Source organism: Myotis lucifugus, unplaced genomic scaffold, assembly GCF_000147115.1.
Source record: "Myotis lucifugus unplaced genomic scaffold, Myoluc2.0 scaffold_1127, whole genome shotgun sequence".
In the NCBI taxonomy this organism is placed as follows: domain Eukaryota; kingdom Metazoa; phylum Chordata; class Mammalia; order Chiroptera; family Vespertilionidae; genus Myotis; species Myotis lucifugus.
This window is the reverse complement of record NW_005872175.1, coordinates 66,892-84,980: the sequence shown is the minus strand read 5'-3', so window position 1 is coordinate 84,980 and position 18,089 is coordinate 66,892. Positions and strand designations below refer to the sequence as shown.

Below are 18,089 nucleotides of genomic sequence, written 5' to 3'. Positions count from 1 at the left end.
CCTTGTTTCAAGGAAACTTGCAGGAAACCGAGGGTGAGTGCTGGGCTGTGCCCGAAGCGTGTGACGAGAGGGCGGCCGTCGCTCCTGCGCCGGGTGATGGAGCAGCAGGACAGGAGCAGGAGAGTGAGCGCTTTAGGCAGTTCTCCAGCGAGAGGCCAGACCCCACCCCCACAGCAGGAGCGGCTCCGCTCAGGTCCTGGAACTGATGGACGGAATCTTACCGGCGGGCAGAGTGTGAGACATCCCTGGGGGGACGTCCCTCAGCTCTGTTTACGCCTGTGACGCCAGCTCTGGCCGAAGGCCCCTGATGCTGGGCTGAGGAGGAATGAGCAGGTGCAGGTCCTGCGGGCACTTGAGTTCCTTGATCCGTAGGCCCAGGTTCCTCTTGTCAACCCTGACTCCTCCCTCTGAGGGTGCGGGGTTTCCCGGGGGAGAGCAGGGAAGCCCTGGGGAGCCCGAGATGCCAGGACAGGTGGCCCTGGGGGGCGGGGACCTGTCCCAGGAGAAGATGCTCAGCACCGGGTACCGGGGCGGGAACGGCAGGCGGCAGACGTCTCCACACGGCGGGTGTGTGGGTGCTGGTGTTGGAGCCCAGTGCTCCCTTAAGGGGGGACACAGGGAGCCAAGGCTTGGTGCAGCAAGAAGCCTCGGGCTGGTCGGGTTGGGTTGTTTTGAGGCAGGAAGATGGCAGAAGCCCAGGCTGAAAGGTGGGGAAGGAGGGTTCCCGTGAAGTAGCAGCGGCTCCTGAAACCCTGACTCTGGGGCGGCCGGGGTGCCCGGGAGCGGCCTGTGATGGCGTCTCCATGGTTACTAAATGCTCCATAGCAGTCTTCTCTGAGTTCATCATTGCAGCTGATGCGGGAACAAAACATTCATTCATTCAACAAATTGAGGAAGCGTTGGCTGCGTGCCAGGCCCCGGGGACCAGCGATGACAGAGGGACTCCCGCTCGCGTGGGGACCGCGTTGTGACCGAAGCGTGTGCTGCCGTGCTCGGGGCCCCCTGGGGGGCTTCCGCCGGCGCTGCCGGTGGCCCTGCCCTCAGCCCATGTGTTCAGAGGTGGCTCTGTCCAGCCCCTGCCTTCTCCCCTCTTCCTGCAGAAATGCTGTCCTGACCCGTTCTAACCGGGTCAGTGTGGGCCGCCTGCTCCGGTCGAACTTGTGCTGAAGGGACGGGTGGCGGCCCCTGGGCGGCTGCTCCGTGGGCGCCTTCGTGGTGACAGAGGGTCTGTGTTAGGAAAGCGGTGTCGGCCCTGCTTCCTCGTGTCCTGTGGGTGCCTGGCCGTCGCGCAGCCGCGGTGCGGCCGTGGTCGGCAGCGGACGGGGGACGCTGACGGGCAGTTGGCGTTGGTCTCGTCGCCTCGGGAGCGGTGACGCAGCCTCGCCTGTGGCTCCGGACAGCCAGGCCCCTGCACGGGGGACGGTCGCCATCTCGGGTCCGAGCAGCGAATGGCGGGAAAGCTGCTGCCAACGGCGCCTCCGCTACTGGTGAGCGTCGGCCCCTCAGCAAAGTGTGTGACGAGCAGGACCCGGGACGGGGCAGAGCTGGTCCCAGCCGCCAGCCTCATGTTCCTGGTTCCCGTGGGCTTGACCCTGAGCTGCCCTGTGCCCTCAGCACCAGCTGCTGCTCTGCTCCCCCAGCGGGCGGAGCCGGCGTTCGGGCAGGTGCCTGCTCTTCGTGCTTCTGCTGTGGTTTCTGTGCACCTGCCAGCTGCACCCCCGACGGGCGAGGCCGGTCCAGGGAGCCTGGGTGTGGGTGCCAGCCCCTCCTGCCCAGACCCCCCCACCCCTGGACATGGGTCCCAGCCCCTCCCTTTCTCCCCGTCGCCTGGCTCCCGGCTGGGTGTCGTCTGGGTCTGCGGGTCCCTCTCGGGCACAGACTCACGGGGAGTTTCTGGGCCCCTTTCCCATTGGCCACAGGACAGCCGCAGCTTCTCTCTGCAGTTTGCCGAGAACTGTGGTGGCTACTGTTACCAGGGCCTCCGGAAGCTCATCGAACGTCTTCCAGATCTTTCTGGCCTGGAGCCTCCTCCCAGCCGTGTGTGAGTGCAGATGGGCCAGGGCTGTCGGAGTGAGGACAGGAAATGGGAGATGGAGACGGGGGGCGGGGGGGGGGGGCGTCCCCTCACTGAGCCTCCTCTCCCGGCTGCTCTGAGGGCGGGGACAGGAGTCAGGGCCCACGGCCGCCCTCAGGCACCGCCCAGCCAGGTGTGGGCACTGGCGGCCCTTCTGACGGGCGCCCCTGCCCGTGGGGCGGGGATGACACCCAGACTGAGTGCGAGGGGCGGCCCCTGTGGGAGGCGGCGTCTGCGACAGCTGCTCCGAGGAGGGTGGCCCTGAACCTGAGGGGACGTGGGACCAGGGCCCCAGGAAGGCAGGCGGGTTTCCTTCCTCATGTTCTATCTTATTAGAGCCTCACGCGAGGATATGTTTGTGTTGATTTTGGAGAGAAACAGAGAGAGATGGGAGAGAGAGGAGAGAAACATCGATTGGCTGCCTTTCGCACACGCCCTGACCAGGGACCCGCAGCCTGGCTATGTGCCCTGATTGGGACTCGAACCGGATGGCGGTCCCGCCCACTGAGCACCGGCCACATTCATTCGTCGCCAGCTGAGAGGCTCTGAGTTGGCATCAGCCGAAGGACAAGGACATGAGTCAAGGTTACTCGAGGTCAGGAGAAGGTTCACTCGCACAGCAGTGAACAGCAGCCGTCGTGTTTGGAAGCAGAAGCCACAGGATGATGTGCTTGTGTGTGGAGCAGTCACTTGCCCACTTCCACCCGTCTTGTTCTTTTATAACTGAATTCGTTAAAACGAGGACCTGGGGGTGATGGGCACATACAGGCTGCGTCGTAAGTCAGAACCGTCGGTTTAAAAGGCATCGGTCAGTGCTGGTCCTCCTCAGGCGTGGCTCTCGGCTCGGGAAGGAAGGGGCACAGCTATGAACACCTGGGCCCGCGGGGGTGAGGGCGTTGGGGGCGGCAGGAGGCAGCGCCGTCTCAGGTGGGCGCCCGGTGCGCTGCCTTCCCTTCCATCCTCGGGGGAAGGGCGCCACCTAGCGAGGGAAGGTTGCTGGACGCGGTTCACCTTTAGTTCTTGCTTCCGGCGGGCGCTGCAGGGGATGCCACACGTGCCAGGGTGTCCGCTCCCTCCTGAGCCCTCCCAGGCGTCAGCCAGGCGGCAGGTGTCTCAGGGGGAGTTTGTGTCTCCAAACCAGCTGTGCCGACAGCATCGGAGCAGCATGAGCCGGCACCTTGTCAGCCGAAAGCCCCCCTCCCACTCCAGGTGCTCACGGGGTCCCGTCGCTCAGGGAGCCCCGCTGGGCACAGTGAGTCCAGGACCTGGAGGGCTGGGAGCACAGGACACGGTCAGGATCTCCTGGGACCCTGTCCCCACGGCTGGGCCGCAGGTCACCCAGGAGGTTCCTGGGTCGCAGACCCACACGCCTGACGAGAAGAAGGTGGTGTCTCAGGGAGAGGCGAGCGCGGAGCCGGTGACGCACTCGGTTCTACGGGGAACTTCACGAGGCCTGAGCTGCCGTTGGCACATGGGCCGTGTTTGGCTCAGGTGGGCGCCAGGCACCATTGTTCCCGCCCCCTCGTCCCTCGTCCCTCAGGCTGGGCACGCAGAGGTGTTTCCTACGGAGGCCGGTGGTGCGGTCGGTGGATCTCACGTGCGAAGGGGCCCCTTTCAGTCCCACAGGCTGGGGCTCTCCTCTCGGCGTCCAGACTTTTTAAGAGAAAATGGCTCGTCAGGGTGTCTTTGGCTGATGTCATCGTCTTCACCGCAGACCTGAGTCCTCGGCAGAGGGAGTGGCTGGGCCGGGGACAGGCCTTGGTGACAGTCGGGGCCTCCGCTGACGCCCTTCTCTCGTGGGCTGCGCCGGCGACGCTCCCGTCTCCCCGGCCGGCTGTCAGTCTCTCCCACGGTTGTTCGCGGTGCTGGGTCTGGGGAAGCTGAGGGTCTGTGTTGAGGGCACGACGGCCAGCATAGGTTTCTGCTCTGGGTTTTCCTGCTGCACCTGTTGACCAGCTGAGCCAGAGGGCGACAGGGAGGGTCCCGGGAGGTGGCTGCAGCCTGCACCGCCCCTGGGCTGGAGGCGGACACGCTGCCGTGCCCGCGTGGGGGGAGGGCGTCTGACCCTCCCTCCATGTTTATGTATCACTCGTCTCTTACACATCCCAGCACCCAGGGGGATTCTTGAAAGGAAACACGCGTTTAGACAAACACTGTAGCAGGTTGCATCCTTTTCCTCGCTCACATCCTGTCCGTGTTCGGAGGTTAAGGAAGAGGCTGCTCACAGGCCCCGTTTCTCCAAAGGTTTCTGAAGGTTCTTGTCAAGCATCAAAGACACAGCAAAGGTGGAGTTAACAATGGAACGTTCAGCTCCGAATATCAAAGAGCTCAGAGCGCTGGAGGCTGTGGGCCAGCGAGGCAGGTCACTGAGCCTGTGGGGTCCCAGGTGCTGGCGAGGTGAGAGCCGGGTCTGCCCTGGGCCGGCCGAGGTGACTGGTGCTTGAGTAGCAGCGTTTCTGAAAAGGGTTGAGTTGGAGGAGCAGCGTCCGGGACAGCTGGCGGCTTCTGGCGGCCTTGGCCCATTGGGCCTGCGGGGCCTTCTCTTTCCGTCGCTGAGGTGTCATCTGATCTGTGACATGGCGCCTCTTACAAACTCACAAAACCAATGTCTGTCCAGGCCTGACTGTTGTGACTTGTCGTGTGAACATTCCCATCGATTCGGTTCCTAACCTGTGGCAGGTCGGTGAGCTCATGGGGCTTCGGCCGTCAGACCTGACCGCACGCTGGCTCGTCTCTGATCTGTGTTTGTGCTGACGGCGAGGTTGTCTCCTTGGCTGCTGTTCACAACCAGTGTTTTCTCACTGCAGGTGCTACTCTCCTAGGACCTTCATTTCCTCGGCCCCGACCTTGATCTGCCCGATTTTCCCAGGTCCCTGTGGGCTTTGCTGACCCTGGCTGCTCCCCGCCAGCTGGTGTGTCTGTGGCCTCGGGTCCCCCTCCCCCGCAGGTTTTAGCGTCGTCCTGACCGGCGCCCACACGGATGCTTGTGCTCTCACTGCCCCGGGTCAGTCACGCTCACGTGGAGGGTTGTCCTACGTTCCCCTGTGAGCGCACGGGGTGTATGGGGACGTCTCAGCGCCACTGCGGACGGCTGTCCCCGGGGTGCGTCCCGGACCCGCCTGGGCACAGGCACAGCCGGGAGGGAGGCTGTGATGGACCCGCCGCGGGTGCTGGGTTCCTCGGGGGCCGAGGGGTGAGGAGGGCAGAGGCGTTGCCATGTCCGGTCTCGGCTTAGCAGGGCAGGAGCACAGCCGGGCGTGGCGCTCACTCCAGTCTCCGCTCGTCCGCCGGGCGGTCCGCGCGCCCTTTGCCTCCGTGGGTGACTGGCGACCCCGGAGCCCGCGGAGTTGCCAAGGGGACCTCCCCGCTGGATGTTGTGGTCAAGAAAGGTGCCTTTTCGTCATCGGGGTCTTGAGGAGAATTAAACAAAAATGCGATTCATGAGAGAAAGCAGCCCAGACTCTTTCTTCGTTCGTGTCTGCTTCTGCACCGCGTCCCTTCCTCACTGCGGTTCCGGAGTTTGTGTCCGTCTCTGACCTCTGCCAGCGGCGGAGATCTGTAGCGCACACACATCCCTGCGCGCGGCGTGTGCCGTGAGCACGTGGGTCTGCGCGCGCTCTGTGAAGGGCGATCGGAAGCCGCTGCCTCGGTGGTCTGGCCCGGCCCAGTGGCTCTCCGCCTTTTGTGAACTTCCTGTTGTTGTGTCTGCAGGGATTGCAGAGCGTCTTTACTGTGCGCTAATTTAGAAATAGGAAAGTCCTTCGAAGTTCTTCCTGTTTTCTTTGGAATCTTTTTATGTCCCAAAGGGACAGGGAAACTATGGGTTAAACGGCTGCGTGGTGTCACGTGTGCTGAGTACACCTGGGCCCGGCCTTGTTCCCAGGACTCGGTGATTAGAAGTGACAGCCGCCACGCTGACTCAAGCCCACCAGCTTCGGTCCAGGTCCCGCCACCCCCAGCTGTGTCCCTGCCAGGACTCCCGGGCCCAGGCCCCGGCAGTGCCGCCTGGGGGGGCTGCTGGGAGGGAGAAGTGTGTGCCCCCCAGGCCATCACCCGATCCCTTAGGACACGTCCGTGTCTCTCCCGCCACTGGCTGTGGACTAACAGTGTTCCCAAGCTCAGGACGAACCATCTAAGAAATACATCAAAGTTAGAGTGGACGCGTAGGGTTCTGCTTGAGCATTTCCGAGTTTCCCTGGGTGAGTGCTGGCGAGCAGGACGGGTTGGGGCTGTGGTCAGCAAACTGTGGCTCGCGAGCCACATGCGGCTCTTTGGCCCCTTGAGTGTGGCTCTTCCTAAGCCTTAGGAGTACCCTAATTAAGTTAATAACAATGCACCTACCTATATAGTTTAAGTTTAAAAAATGTGGCTCTCAAAAGAAATTTCAGTCGTTGTCCTGTTGGTATTTGGCTCTGCTGACTAATGAGTTTGCTGACCACTGGTTGGGGCCTTCCTGTTTAGCGGCGTGAGCCGTGCTCCCAGGCAGCCCTAGCGCCTGTGAACTCTGCATCGAGCAGGACGTGGGCCAGTGATGCTCACACGCACTCTGAAGTGCCCGGGTGTAGCCGTGACCTTTTTAGTTACGTGTCCATGGAAAGGATAAACTCTTCTTTTACTTGTTCTCACAGATTATTTCTCTCCTGTCACCTTCTGCCCCGCCCACTGCAGGCCGGAGATGGAGAGCAAGGACACGCTGCGGGGGCTGCACAGGATGGAGGACCGGCCGGAGGAGCGTGTGATCCGCGAGAGGCTGAAGGCCACCTGCATGCCCGCCTGGCGGCACGAGTGGCTGGAGCGCAGGAGCCGCAGGGGCCCGGTGGTGAGTGGGGCCGCAGGGCGGGAGGAAGGGGCGTCGGCTGGGGGCTGGTGGGAGTTCAGTCCAAGTGCACAGGCGGTTTGCTTGGGTGGGAGCCAGGAGTGGGAGCCTGCGGGCCGGAATGCTTGGGCAGCACTGCCCCCTACTGCCAGCACCTGAAAGCCTTAGAGTCCCACTGGTCTTAGAACTTTAAAAAGAAAAGCAGTCTTTCAAATTTTCTTCTGATGCTTTATCGCTAAGGTAGGATCCAAGGATCTTAATTCCAGGAATCTTTCAGGAAATCAGAAAACATGAAGTAGACTCGGGTTTGAGATCAGTTAAAAGGATGCCCAGGTGGGGGCAGCAGCCCAGAGCCCAGGTTAGGAGAGGCCGCGGTTTTCCCTGTAAAGTCCAGGCGGCCTCAGAGACGCCAGGTCGGCCCCAGCCACCCAGCGGAGCAGCCGAGGTCTTTCTGCAGGTGGAGGGGGCGCCTTCGTTTGTAGAAAGCACGTCTGTGAGGCGCAGGAAAGCCGCGCGCAGCAAGGTGGGCAGGCCTGCCTCAGACCCAGACGTGCCGCCTCTGCCTCACGGAGGGCCAGGGCCCGTGCTCACCACGGTGTCTGCTCCTTCTTTACGAACAGATGCCATTGGAGATGCGTGTGTGCGTGTGTGCACGCGTGTGTGTGGCAGGGAAGTGGCTAGAATCATAAAAGTTACCGAGCAAACCGTTCGTTTGGTATTGGAAACCCCTCAACCACAGCCCTGCCCAGTGATTAGCCCTGAATTCACCCCATGTGCCTGTTTAACTTTAAACATGAATAAAAGTAAGAATTTCATTCCTCGGTCACACTGGCCGCACTGCAGATGCTCGATGGCCAGTGGACGGAGGAGAGGGGGACGGGCTGGCTGGCTGAGCTGGGACTGGCCTGAGGCCGCAGGGTCGGCACTGGCTCGCGGCTGGGCCGGGTCTGAAAGCCCAGGTTTAGGAACGGCAGGTTTGGTAACTGCATCCCCTTCGGAAAGATAAACATTTCCCCAGCGTCTGTCGGGGAAACATCTTGCCTTCGTGGTTGAAGTCCTGCTCGGTGACAGCGGGTGAGCTGCCGTTCAATGTGTGCAGTGAGCCTCACTGGGTTCATGTCTTGTCTGTGACGTTCAGGTTTACTTCTATGTTTTTAAGTCACCAGGACTCTGGCATTTCCTGTAGGTGGTAAAGCCAATCCCTGTCAAAGGAGATGGATCTGAAATGAATAGCGTGGCGGCTGAGTCGCAAGGAGAGGCCCAGGCGAGCGTGTGCCCAGCTCCCAAAGGCCGCCGCAGCCCGTCCCCCGGCAGCTCTCCGGCCGGGCGCCCGGTGAAGGCCGAGTCTCCCGGAGTGAGGAGGAAGCGCGCGTCCCCGGTGCCGGTAAGCTCGTGTTTAGCAAACGTGTTGTTTCTGGGACCCTCAGACGCGTGTGTGACCGACCGCCCGCCTGGGAGAGGGTGGGCTCAGGTGCGTCGGACACGCGTTCTGTCCCGTGATGTCAGATGTGAAATGCCCCTGGCGGCTGGCAGGACATGGGGGGTTGTTTCCTTGGAGAAGTGAGCCGTTCTCCTAATACACGCGATGCTGTGCCGTCTCAGAGCGGGAGGACCACGCCTCCGCGCAGAGCCCCGTCCCCCGACGGCTTCTCGCCGTACAGCCCCGAGGAGACCAGCCGCCGGGTGAACAAGGTGATGCGGGCCCGGCTCTACCTGCTGCAGCAGATCGGCCCCAACTCCTTCCTGATTGGAGGCGACAGCCCAGACAACAAGTACCGCGTGTTCATCGGGCCGCAGGTTGGTCCGCGTGGTCTCTATTCCGACCGCCACCCGCTCAGGTTATGCACTACAGCTTTCTGAAATTCAGTAAACTAACGCGTGAGTTTAGAATATATTTTGGGCTAATAAACAATTTTTGTTGTTTTTTAATCCTCACCTGAGGATATTTTTCCCATCCATTTTAGAGAGAGTGGAAAGTCGGGGAGAGAAACATCATTGGTTGCCTCCCGCACATGCCCTGACCCGGGCTGAGGATCAACCTGCAATTCATATGCATAACCATGGACACAGACAATGGCGGGGTGGGGGGGTGGTCAAAGGGATTAAAAAAAAGGACACATGTAATACTTTCAACAATAAAGAATTATTTTTTTAAAAAACTGCAACCCAAGTACGTGCCCTTGACTGGGAATCAAACCCAAGACTCTGGTGGCGGGCCAATGCTCTAACCACTGAGCGCACCAGCTAAGGCCGCTAATACCTATTTTTATTTTTTTATTTTTTATTTTTTTTAAATATATTTTATTAATTTTTTACAGAGAGAAAGGGAGAGAGATAGAGAGTCAGAAATATCGATGAGAGAGAAACATCGATCAGCTGCCTCCTGCACACCTCCCACTGGGGATGTGCCCGCAACCAAGGTACATGCCCTTGACCGGAATCGAACCTGGGACCTTTCAGTCCGCAGGCTGACGCTCTATCCACTGAGCCAAACCGGTTTCGGCCTAATACCTATTTTTAATGTATTTATGAACTTTTTTACTCTTGAGTTAATGTACTTTAGACTACAAATTTGTTCTATTTAATAAATTTACCAAAAATCAGAGATTAATTTGTGGAGATAGCTGTAGACTTCCTTGCCTTTCAATTAATAGAAACTTGAGTACAACAGACTTGGAGATACTTTTAAAGAAGTGCTCGCTGAGCCTTCTAGAGCACATCCCCGTGTCCCCGCAGAACTGCAGCTGCGGGCGCGGTGCCTTCTGCATCCACCTGCTGTTCGTCATGCTCCGCGTGTTTCAGCTGGAACCTTCCGACCCGATGTTGTGGAGGAAAACTTTGAAGAATTTTGAGGTAATTTTAAATAAATGCTTTAGAGTAAACTTGTCAACAAATTTTTATGATATATTTCTAAAAATTTTCCATGAGATCTCAATTTAAGCTGTCATTTAGTAGGTGCCAGGCTATAAGTAGTTCTCTTATAATCCATTGATGAATTAGTCTTCTAGTCTGAAAACCAGTAAACGCTGCCGGCTGTAGTCACACTGTCCGTGGTAAGGTGTGTATTAAGACCAGTAAACGCTGCCGGCTGTAGTTACACTGTCCATGGTAAGGTGTGTGTTAAAGCCATAAACGCTGCCGGCTGTAGTTACACTGTCCGTGGTAAGGTGTGTGTTAAAGCCATAAACGCTGCCGGCTGTAGTCACACTGTCCATGGTAAGGTGTGTGTGTTCTTCATTCTGAAGCTCTTAGGTGTCTTCATGAAAAACTTTGAAACAAAACACAAATAATTCAACCTCTAGGACTGTTCCTGTGTATATTATGGCACAAATGTCATTGTTACTCTCTCTTCAATGGTAGGTTGAGAGTTTGTTCCAGAAATATCACAGCAGGCGTAGCTCGAGGATCAAAGCTCCCTCTCGTAGCACCATCCAGAAGTTCGTGTCCCGCATGTCCAGCTCCCACACGCTGTCCTCGCCGAGCACGGCCACGGCCAGTGCGGAGAGCAGGTGGGTACTGGTCAGGCACTGAAACGCTCCGTCCACTGGGCAAGGACATTCACACCAGAGAGGCCCGTGCTTCTCTTTAAGAAGAAAGTTTTAATCTGAGAAATGCACAGACCGGCAGAGACGGCTGTGTCTCCTGATATTAAAATTGGGAACAGCTTAGACACCCAGCGAGAAAGGTTGAAGCACACTCGTGTTCTGAATCGTTCGTGCGGCCATTAAAGTTACACTTGTGAAGAATATTGAACAGCATCAAACAGAGTCCAGGCCCTAACACTACATGCATGAACCCCATTTCTATATGTAAAAGGCACTGCAGGTGCTAACTGTTGGGATGAGTAAAAGCTGTACCGGGTACTGATAGGTGGTGTGATTGCAGGGACTTTACTTGTTACATACTTTGGGCTTGGAGGGCGGTGAGCCTCGCCCATGCTGCTCAGCTCTGCCCTGGTAGCTGAAGGAGCCACAGATGACCTGTGAGTGGACAGAGGTGACTCTGTTCCAATAAAACTTTATTGACAACCTGGCCGCAGGCTAATACTAGTCCCTGCCCTCTGCTCAGATGGTTTCAGAAGCCGCTCAGCACATCATGAAGGTCCCGAGAGCCCTCTCGCCGGCTGCACCGCCCGCGGGTCGTGGGGGCCGCCCTCTCCCAGCCGTGTCTGTGGGGACCAGGGCATGTCGCAGCCTAATCCATCGTATCTGTCAGACTGTTCGCCCCAAAGGACAAATGGATTCATTAATTCAATATGCACTTGGTCCTTTTCTCATGGTTATTCGTTTTATTGCCTTTTTATCTTCTTTGCCCATTTTACTAGTGAGTTATTAGTATTTTTCTTACTGATTTTTAAAGCACTTTGTATATTAGGAATATCCATATATGTAGACAATATAATTCAAGTATGCACAATAAAGTGGCGATTTTGCCACAAATGGTACCATCCTATACAAGTTTGAGTTCTATCATGCTGCTTTCTTTTCTTTTATCTTTACTGTTGAAAGTATTACAGATTGTTCCCCCTTCGCTTCCCCCATTGACCCCTCCCCAGGCCCTCACTGCTCTGCTGTCGGTCCACGGCTGGGCATCTGTGCATCTAGTCCTTTGGTCGATCTCTCTCCCCCTGACCCCTTCCCTCTGAGATTCTGCGGTCTTTCATGCTTCCATGTCTCGATCTATTTGTTCATCAGTTTATTTTTCTCATTAGATTCTACATATGAGTGAGATCGTGTGATACTTGTCTTCCTCTGACTATTTCACTCAGAAACCTGCTTTCATCCCCATATGGTCTCCGCGGGCATCTTCCTGGTTACTGTTTGTGGGCCCTGGTCCTTTGTAAAGGCGTCATGGTGCCTGGCGGTGGCTGTGCCGCTCTCCTCCCATCAGCGTGTCTGGGGACCTGCCTTTCTTAACCTCCTGATGTGCATGTGGTTGGCTTTTCCCGTTGTGCTGAGTAGCACTGCAGTGGACACGCCCAGGCGCGTGTGTTGTCTCTGTTCCTTCACGCCATGTTCCTGGAAGCCCAGATGAAGGTGTGTGCGATAGAGATGTGTTCTAGGAGCGATGGGCCGTTCGCACACCCAGCAGAGGTGTGAAGTGGCCCTCGCTCGGGTGCGGACTGCTGAGCCCTCGCAGCCTTGAGGTGGGGCGTGCGGCGTGTGCGCGTAGAGTCACAGCAGTTTGTTTATTCAGAAGATGCCAGGCAGGATGCCGGGTTACTTACCTCTGAAGTTGTAGTTCCTACATCGTATCCGTAGCCAGGAAAGGCCTGCAGATGCGCACGGTGTGAGTCTGAAGGAAGATGGAGTGACAGGGGCTCGCACACGGGTGCTGCCAAGCGGGATTCCTCGGTCGCACTCTGAGGCCACATTCCTGTGGCGCTGGCTCGGCCCCTCGCCCAGCTGACGCTGCCCTCTCACCCTGCCCTCTCACCCTGCCTCTCGCCCCTGCAGCCTCAAGGACGAGGAGGAGCAGCTGTGCCCCATCTGCCTGCTGGGCATGCTGGACGAGGAGAGCCTGACCGTGTGCGAGGACGGCTGCCGCAACAAGCTGCACCACCACTGCATGTCCATCTGTAGGTGGCGCCACCGCCTCCCTCCGTGACCTGTACACGGTCCTCCCTCCCCTCCCCTGACTGTTGTTAGGGCCCCTGACGAGTGTGCACGGCTTGGAGGTTCGGTCCGTCACGAGCTGAGATGTGGTAGTGAAGAGATGGAGTCCCGCGGGAGGGCTGGACGGACGGAGTGCGGAGAGGAAGCGCAACTAGGATCTGGAAGGCGCACAGGCGGGGGTGGGGGGGGGTGGACAGATCACAGACCAACCTCAGAGCGAGGCGGGGAGGATGGGCCAGGGCACTGAGTGGCAGATGGTTTGAAACACAGTAGCAGAGCTGTGCGATCACTGATGACGTGGCACTTCCTGCTGCTTTGCCTGCTTCCGGGTCGGTGCTGCGTCCGAGGTTCCCTCTGTCTGTGACCCTGTACTGGCCACTGTGCACAATCGCGACGCATAACGATGAATAATGAGGTTTATTCTTTTCCCAGGGGCAGAGGAATGTCGAAGGAACAGGGAGCCTCTGATCTGTCCCCTCTGCAGGTCCAAGTGGCGGTCCCACGATTTCTACAGGTGAGTCTCGGAACGGCCGCAGGGTCCCGGGTGTTATTGCATCTGTCGGTTATCGTTAGCAAGTTGTTGCTTTTTCACTTAGTCACGAGCTGTCCAGCCCCGCGGATTCCCCGTCCTCCCTGCGGGCGGCCCCGCAGCCCCCGGCACAGCCTCCGCTGGCGGGACCGCAGCACAGAGACCAGGAAGGCAGCTCCGGCCTCACGCACTACGGGGCTCAGCACATCCCTGCTGCCTACAGAGACCTGGCTGAGCCCTGGATCCAGGTGAGCCCGCGTGTCTCCCGGTGTTGACAGTAAGGACGGGCTGGCTCTGCCTGGAGACATTGGCCCCTTTGGTGATGGGGCTGTGCCGCTTCATGGAGCGTCCGCGTCAGCGTCTCCAGAAACTCCTGTCTGAGCAGAGACGAACGGTTGTCCAACTCCAGGCCTCAGGGCCCTCCTGCCCGTGTCCAGTCCATCCCGCTGGGTTCGTCATCATTCTCACCTGTTGCTCCTCCTCCCCGTGCCGCCCGCCCGCTGTAGCAGGTGCTTCGCTGCCGAGTGTGTGAGAGCCGACGGGCGAGTGTGTGAGAGCCGACGGGCGGCATTTCTCCTCTCGGCCATTTTCATAGGAAGGGTTTCCTTCCTCCGCCTTCTCTGCCGACTGATGCTTTTTGTCCTCGGTCAGTTGGAATTTCAGTTGCTTGGTTGTTTAGTCCGTTAGTTTTAAATAGAGTTCAAAGCAGACAGTGTCTTCAGGAGACAAAGGAGTGGAATGTTTTTGATCATCTGCTAAGTTCTGTTTCCTGCTCTTACATTTGTGAACAGGCACAGTAACTCCTCACGCTTGTGCACCGTTAGGATTTCTTCCCTTTCTCACTGCATATCCTGCAGCTTTTGAATTCTCTGTTCTCAGCAACCTATTATGTTAGCAACCTATTACGAATCTAGTAACATCTGCAAACGTAGTGAGTGGATCTGATTTCTTTTGCCTGGTTCACTCGTGGCATTTGCATAGGCCCTCGCCTGCCCCTTTCCGAGTCCCCAGGAGAGCTCTGGCGTCGCCACGGAGATATTGGTGATTCCGGGCCGTGGTCTGGTTGGTTTTGCAGAAGCTCTAGGTTGGACGAGGCTGCACGTTCCCAGTTTCTTAGGAAGAAGGTCCCAGGAGACAGAACTGGGGCTTAGCCATACGCTAACATGCCGGGCGCAGAATCGGTCCCCTATTTCTAGTTGATTCGTTTGCTTTTATGTCACTTTTATAACAAACACACAGGTAAATACATCACTTGTTTTCCCCAGAACTGTCTCTTCATCTCTGATATTTAGAAATCTTCCATGTAAGTTATCGTAGGTGTTAAGTTTACTTGTAGCTGATTGGCCCGCCATCTCGAGACCCAGTCCCCTTCCTGCCGGGTTCTCGGTGGCTTCACAGGTGATGACACGCACCTTCACACAGACGCCGCTTCACCCTCGCTGGTTTGAACACGAATTTTGCTTTCGTCTTGGTTTTTCACTCCTTGGTTATAGTCCCACCTGTTCTGTCTAGTTTATCTAACTCTTGTACAAGACGAATTCGAGTAAAAGCCTTGGACTCACCACGGTCACCTGTGGGACAAGGCCCCTCCCACCTACCCCTGGGGCCTTTCCTGAGGCGGCTTTTCTTGATCTTGTTTGTTTTTCTCCGTAAACTCCCATGACGCAAACGGGGAGCTGGGTCTTCCCTGCCGTGTTGCTGTTAAGCAGAGGAGCACAGAAATAAGTGTGACACGCGTGTGCCCATCCACTCACTGGAGTCACTCCTGAGTTCACCGCAGCTGATAATTACAGTTCAACCTGAGGCTAAAATTCCTTATGATTTTTTCATTGATTTCAGAGAGAGAGAGAGAGACAGACATCAATCGATTGTCTCCCGCTTGAGCCTTTTATTTTTTTTAATATATTTTATTGATTTTTAACCAACAGGAAGGGAGAGGGATAGAGAGTTAGAAACATTGATGAGAGAGAAACATCGATCAGCTGCCTCCTGCACGCCCCCTACTGGGGATGCGCCCACAACCAAGGTACATGCCCTTGACCGGAATCGAACCTGGGACCCTTCAGTCCGCAGGCCGACGCTCTATCCACTGAGCCAAGCCGGTTAGGGCCCGCTTGAGCCTTTTAGAGCACAGGGCGATGCTCCGATTAGCTGAGCCGCCCGGCAGGGTCCTCCTTACGGTTTTTAAGTGGCTGGACGTACTCGAAATTGTGTGGTGCGGTGAAGGTTTAAGAAATACCCAGTCTCCCGGCTGGCGAGGCTCAGTGGTTGAATGTCAGCCTGTGAACCGGGAGGCCAGGGTTCAATTCCCGGTCAGGGCACATGCCCAGGTTACAGGCTCAATCCCCAGTGTGGGACATGCAGGAGGCAGCCGATCCATGATTCTCTGTCATCATTGATGTTTCTATCTCTCCCTCTCCCTTCTATGAAATCAATAAAGATATTTTTTAAGAAAAGAAATGCCCAATTTATCAATTAAAAATAACATCTAAAAAATTACAGCGGCGTGGCTCAGTGGTTGAGTATGGAACTATGAACCAGGAGGTCAGGGTTCAATTTCCGGTCAGGGCACAAGCCCGGGTTGCGGGCTCGATCCCCAGAAGGGATGTGCAGGAGGCAGCCGGTCCATGATTCTCTCTTATCAGTGATGTTTCTATCCCTCTCTCCCTTCCTCTCTCTGAAGTTTCAAACACACACATATGTAGACACACATGTGTGAAAGAAAGGCCAGTTTTCCCTGGTGATGAGAGGAGACTCCGGCCGCTCCTTTCTTCCACTGAGGTGCTGTGTTTGGTTGCAGGTGTTTGGGACGGAGCTCGTTGGCTGCTTGTTTTCTAGAAACTGGAACGTCCGCGAGATGGCTCTGCGGCGACTCTCCCACGACGTCAGCGGGGCGCTGCTGCTGGCCCACGGGGAGAGCACCGGGCACTCGGGGGGCGGGGGCCGGAGCAGCCCGGGGGCCGGGGCCAGCAGCGCGCCCTCCCCGCCCGCGGGCGACGTGGTGGGGGCCTGCTGCAGCGTGCTGTCCATGGTCTGCGCCGACCCTGTCTACAAAGTGTACGTTGCCGCTTTAGTAAGTAGCTTCCCTCCCTAACCACGTGTCGTGGGCGGGTGGCTGGTGTTCGATGGTTTCTAGTCTCGTTTTTAAGACCCAGTAACACATCACCTAATTTAACTCGGGAAAATCCACATTTTGTTTTCATTCCGTAATCCCGGGAAATTGCCATTTCCATTTCACCCTCCATCGGGTTCCACTGTTTAACCGGGTGGGGCTTCCTCGCAGACTGCTCACTCTCCCCTCCAGAGCAGCCTGCTGTCTCGCTGTCCACATCTTTACATTTTCCTTACTTCCCACGACCCAGCTCACAGGACTTGTGGGGTGCTAGCAGTGACCGGTGACGGGTAAATGCATCTGAGTAGCCATTGAGGGGACGGACTTAGTGAGCACTGTGGACTCAGGGGTGTTCTCACAGACGAGGTCCCGTGACCTAGACCACAGCCGCGTTGTTTTCCTGGCTCACGCCGTGGGAAGCTGTCTCCGTGCGTGGATCTGTGGAGGCTGGTCTGACCTTCCCCCTCTGAGTGGAGAGCAGGGTGGGCGCAGGTTCTCGGCCTCTGCACCATGGAGCCACGCAGCTCTTCGTGGGAGGCAGGGCTGTCCTGGGCGGGTAGGATGCTCAGCCGCACCCTTGGCCTCCACCCACGGTCCTGGGAGCACCCTCTCCTCCCAGTCGGGTCTGCTGAAGTCCTGAGGTCACGGTGCCCCCAGTGCAGAACTTGCGGTAGAAGAAGTCCTACCCGGTTTGGTTTGAAAACTCATTGTTTTTCCTGCTCCCACTTGCAGTCTCTTCCTGACCCTCCTAAACCGCTGTGCCTAAGGCAGCGGTTCTCAACCTGTGGGTCGCGACCCCTTTAGGGACGAACGACCCTTTCACAGGGGTCGCCTAAGACCATCGGAAAACACATATAATTACATATTGTTTTTGTGATTCATCACTATGCTTTAATTATGTTCAATTTGTAACAATGAAGTTGGGGGTCACCACCACATGAGGAGCTGTATTAAAGGGTTGTGGCATTAGGAAGGTTGAGAACCACTGGCCTAAGGCATCTTCTGGTTGAGTGGTGCCCGCAGTGGTTCTGAACCTGCATTTGGGGCCAGAATTGAGTGACCTCATGCGTTAGTGTCCACATAGGACACTTGAATGAGCAGGTTCCTCCTGCTTTGGCCGCGGGAGCTCCATCAGGGCAGCTCCTATTCTTTTTTTTTTAAATCTGTTTTTGACTTCACTTTGAAACTAATCAGACTTGAAAAAGGTGCAGAAACAGCTCAGAGTTCCCTCCTAGCCACCCATTGGCCTTTCGGTCGTTACTTCGTGTGGTTGTCGTCTGTTCCTGTCGCCGCTTGTTGTGCTTCTCACGTTGCCTGAGGAGCGCGGTGTCGCTGACGTTTCTTAAACGTAGTTGCACTGACCCTCCGTTCCGTCCTCAGAAAACCCTGCGGGCCATGCTCGTGTACACGCCCTGCCACAGCCTGGCCGAGCGGATCAAGCTGCAGAGGCTCCTGCGGCCGGTCGTGGACACCATCCTGGTCAAGTGTGCAGACGCCAACAGGTAAGGCCGCCCGATGGGCCAGTCTCGCCCGGGAGGGTCGGATGCATGTGACCGGTGAGGCTGTGGGGTCCCCTGGTAAGGACGCCAGCCGTGTACATACCACAGGTGTGACCGCATCTTAGGGAGGAGTCCACGGCATAGGGACCAATGAAATCACTGCACCTGCTTCGCCTTTTCAGGACCCCACAGAAGCCCTTTCTGTGTAATGAACTTTTACTCTAATTATGTCAAACGACCCCACCCCCAGTCCCATCTATCCCTGCGTCATCCTTGAACATCGACAAGGGACGAGAACAGCCCTGTCGGGGCAGAGACGCACGAGGAGGGAGGTGGGGACAGCTCTGGTGAGCGCGGCGGTGCTGGTCAGACTCGGTTCCTTCCCGTCGAGTGGGGAGCCCTTGCTGAGCAGCACGGCTAGGGAGCAGGTGTTGAGCGGCCCGT

The 18,089-nt window shown here is 57.2% G+C and overlaps 1 protein-coding gene across 1 annotated transcript in view; it reads left to right on the top strand.

Annotated features, from left to right (window-relative positions):
* Positions 1-18,089, top strand: part of MAP3K1 (mitogen-activated protein kinase kinase kinase 1) — a 40,525-nt gene that overhangs the window by 8,668 nt on the left and 13,768 nt on the right. Inside the window, exons 2-11 of the mRNA XM_023748084.1 lie at positions 6,743-6,893; positions 8,077-8,274; positions 8,493-8,687; positions 9,627-9,743; positions 10,251-10,399; positions 12,347-12,468; positions 12,938-13,019; positions 13,102-13,282; positions 15,835-16,107; positions 17,527-17,648. Of these exons, the coding sequence (XP_023603852.1) occupies positions 6,750-6,893; positions 8,077-8,274; positions 8,493-8,687; positions 9,627-9,743; positions 10,251-10,399; positions 12,347-12,468; positions 12,938-13,019; positions 13,102-13,282; positions 15,835-16,107; positions 17,527-17,648 (1,583 nt within the window). The 5' untranslated portion in view covers positions 6,743-6,749. The remainder of the gene's footprint in view (positions 1-6,742; positions 6,894-8,076; positions 8,275-8,492; positions 8,688-9,626; positions 9,744-10,250; positions 10,400-12,346; positions 12,469-12,937; positions 13,020-13,101; positions 13,283-15,834; positions 16,108-17,526; positions 17,649-18,089) is intronic.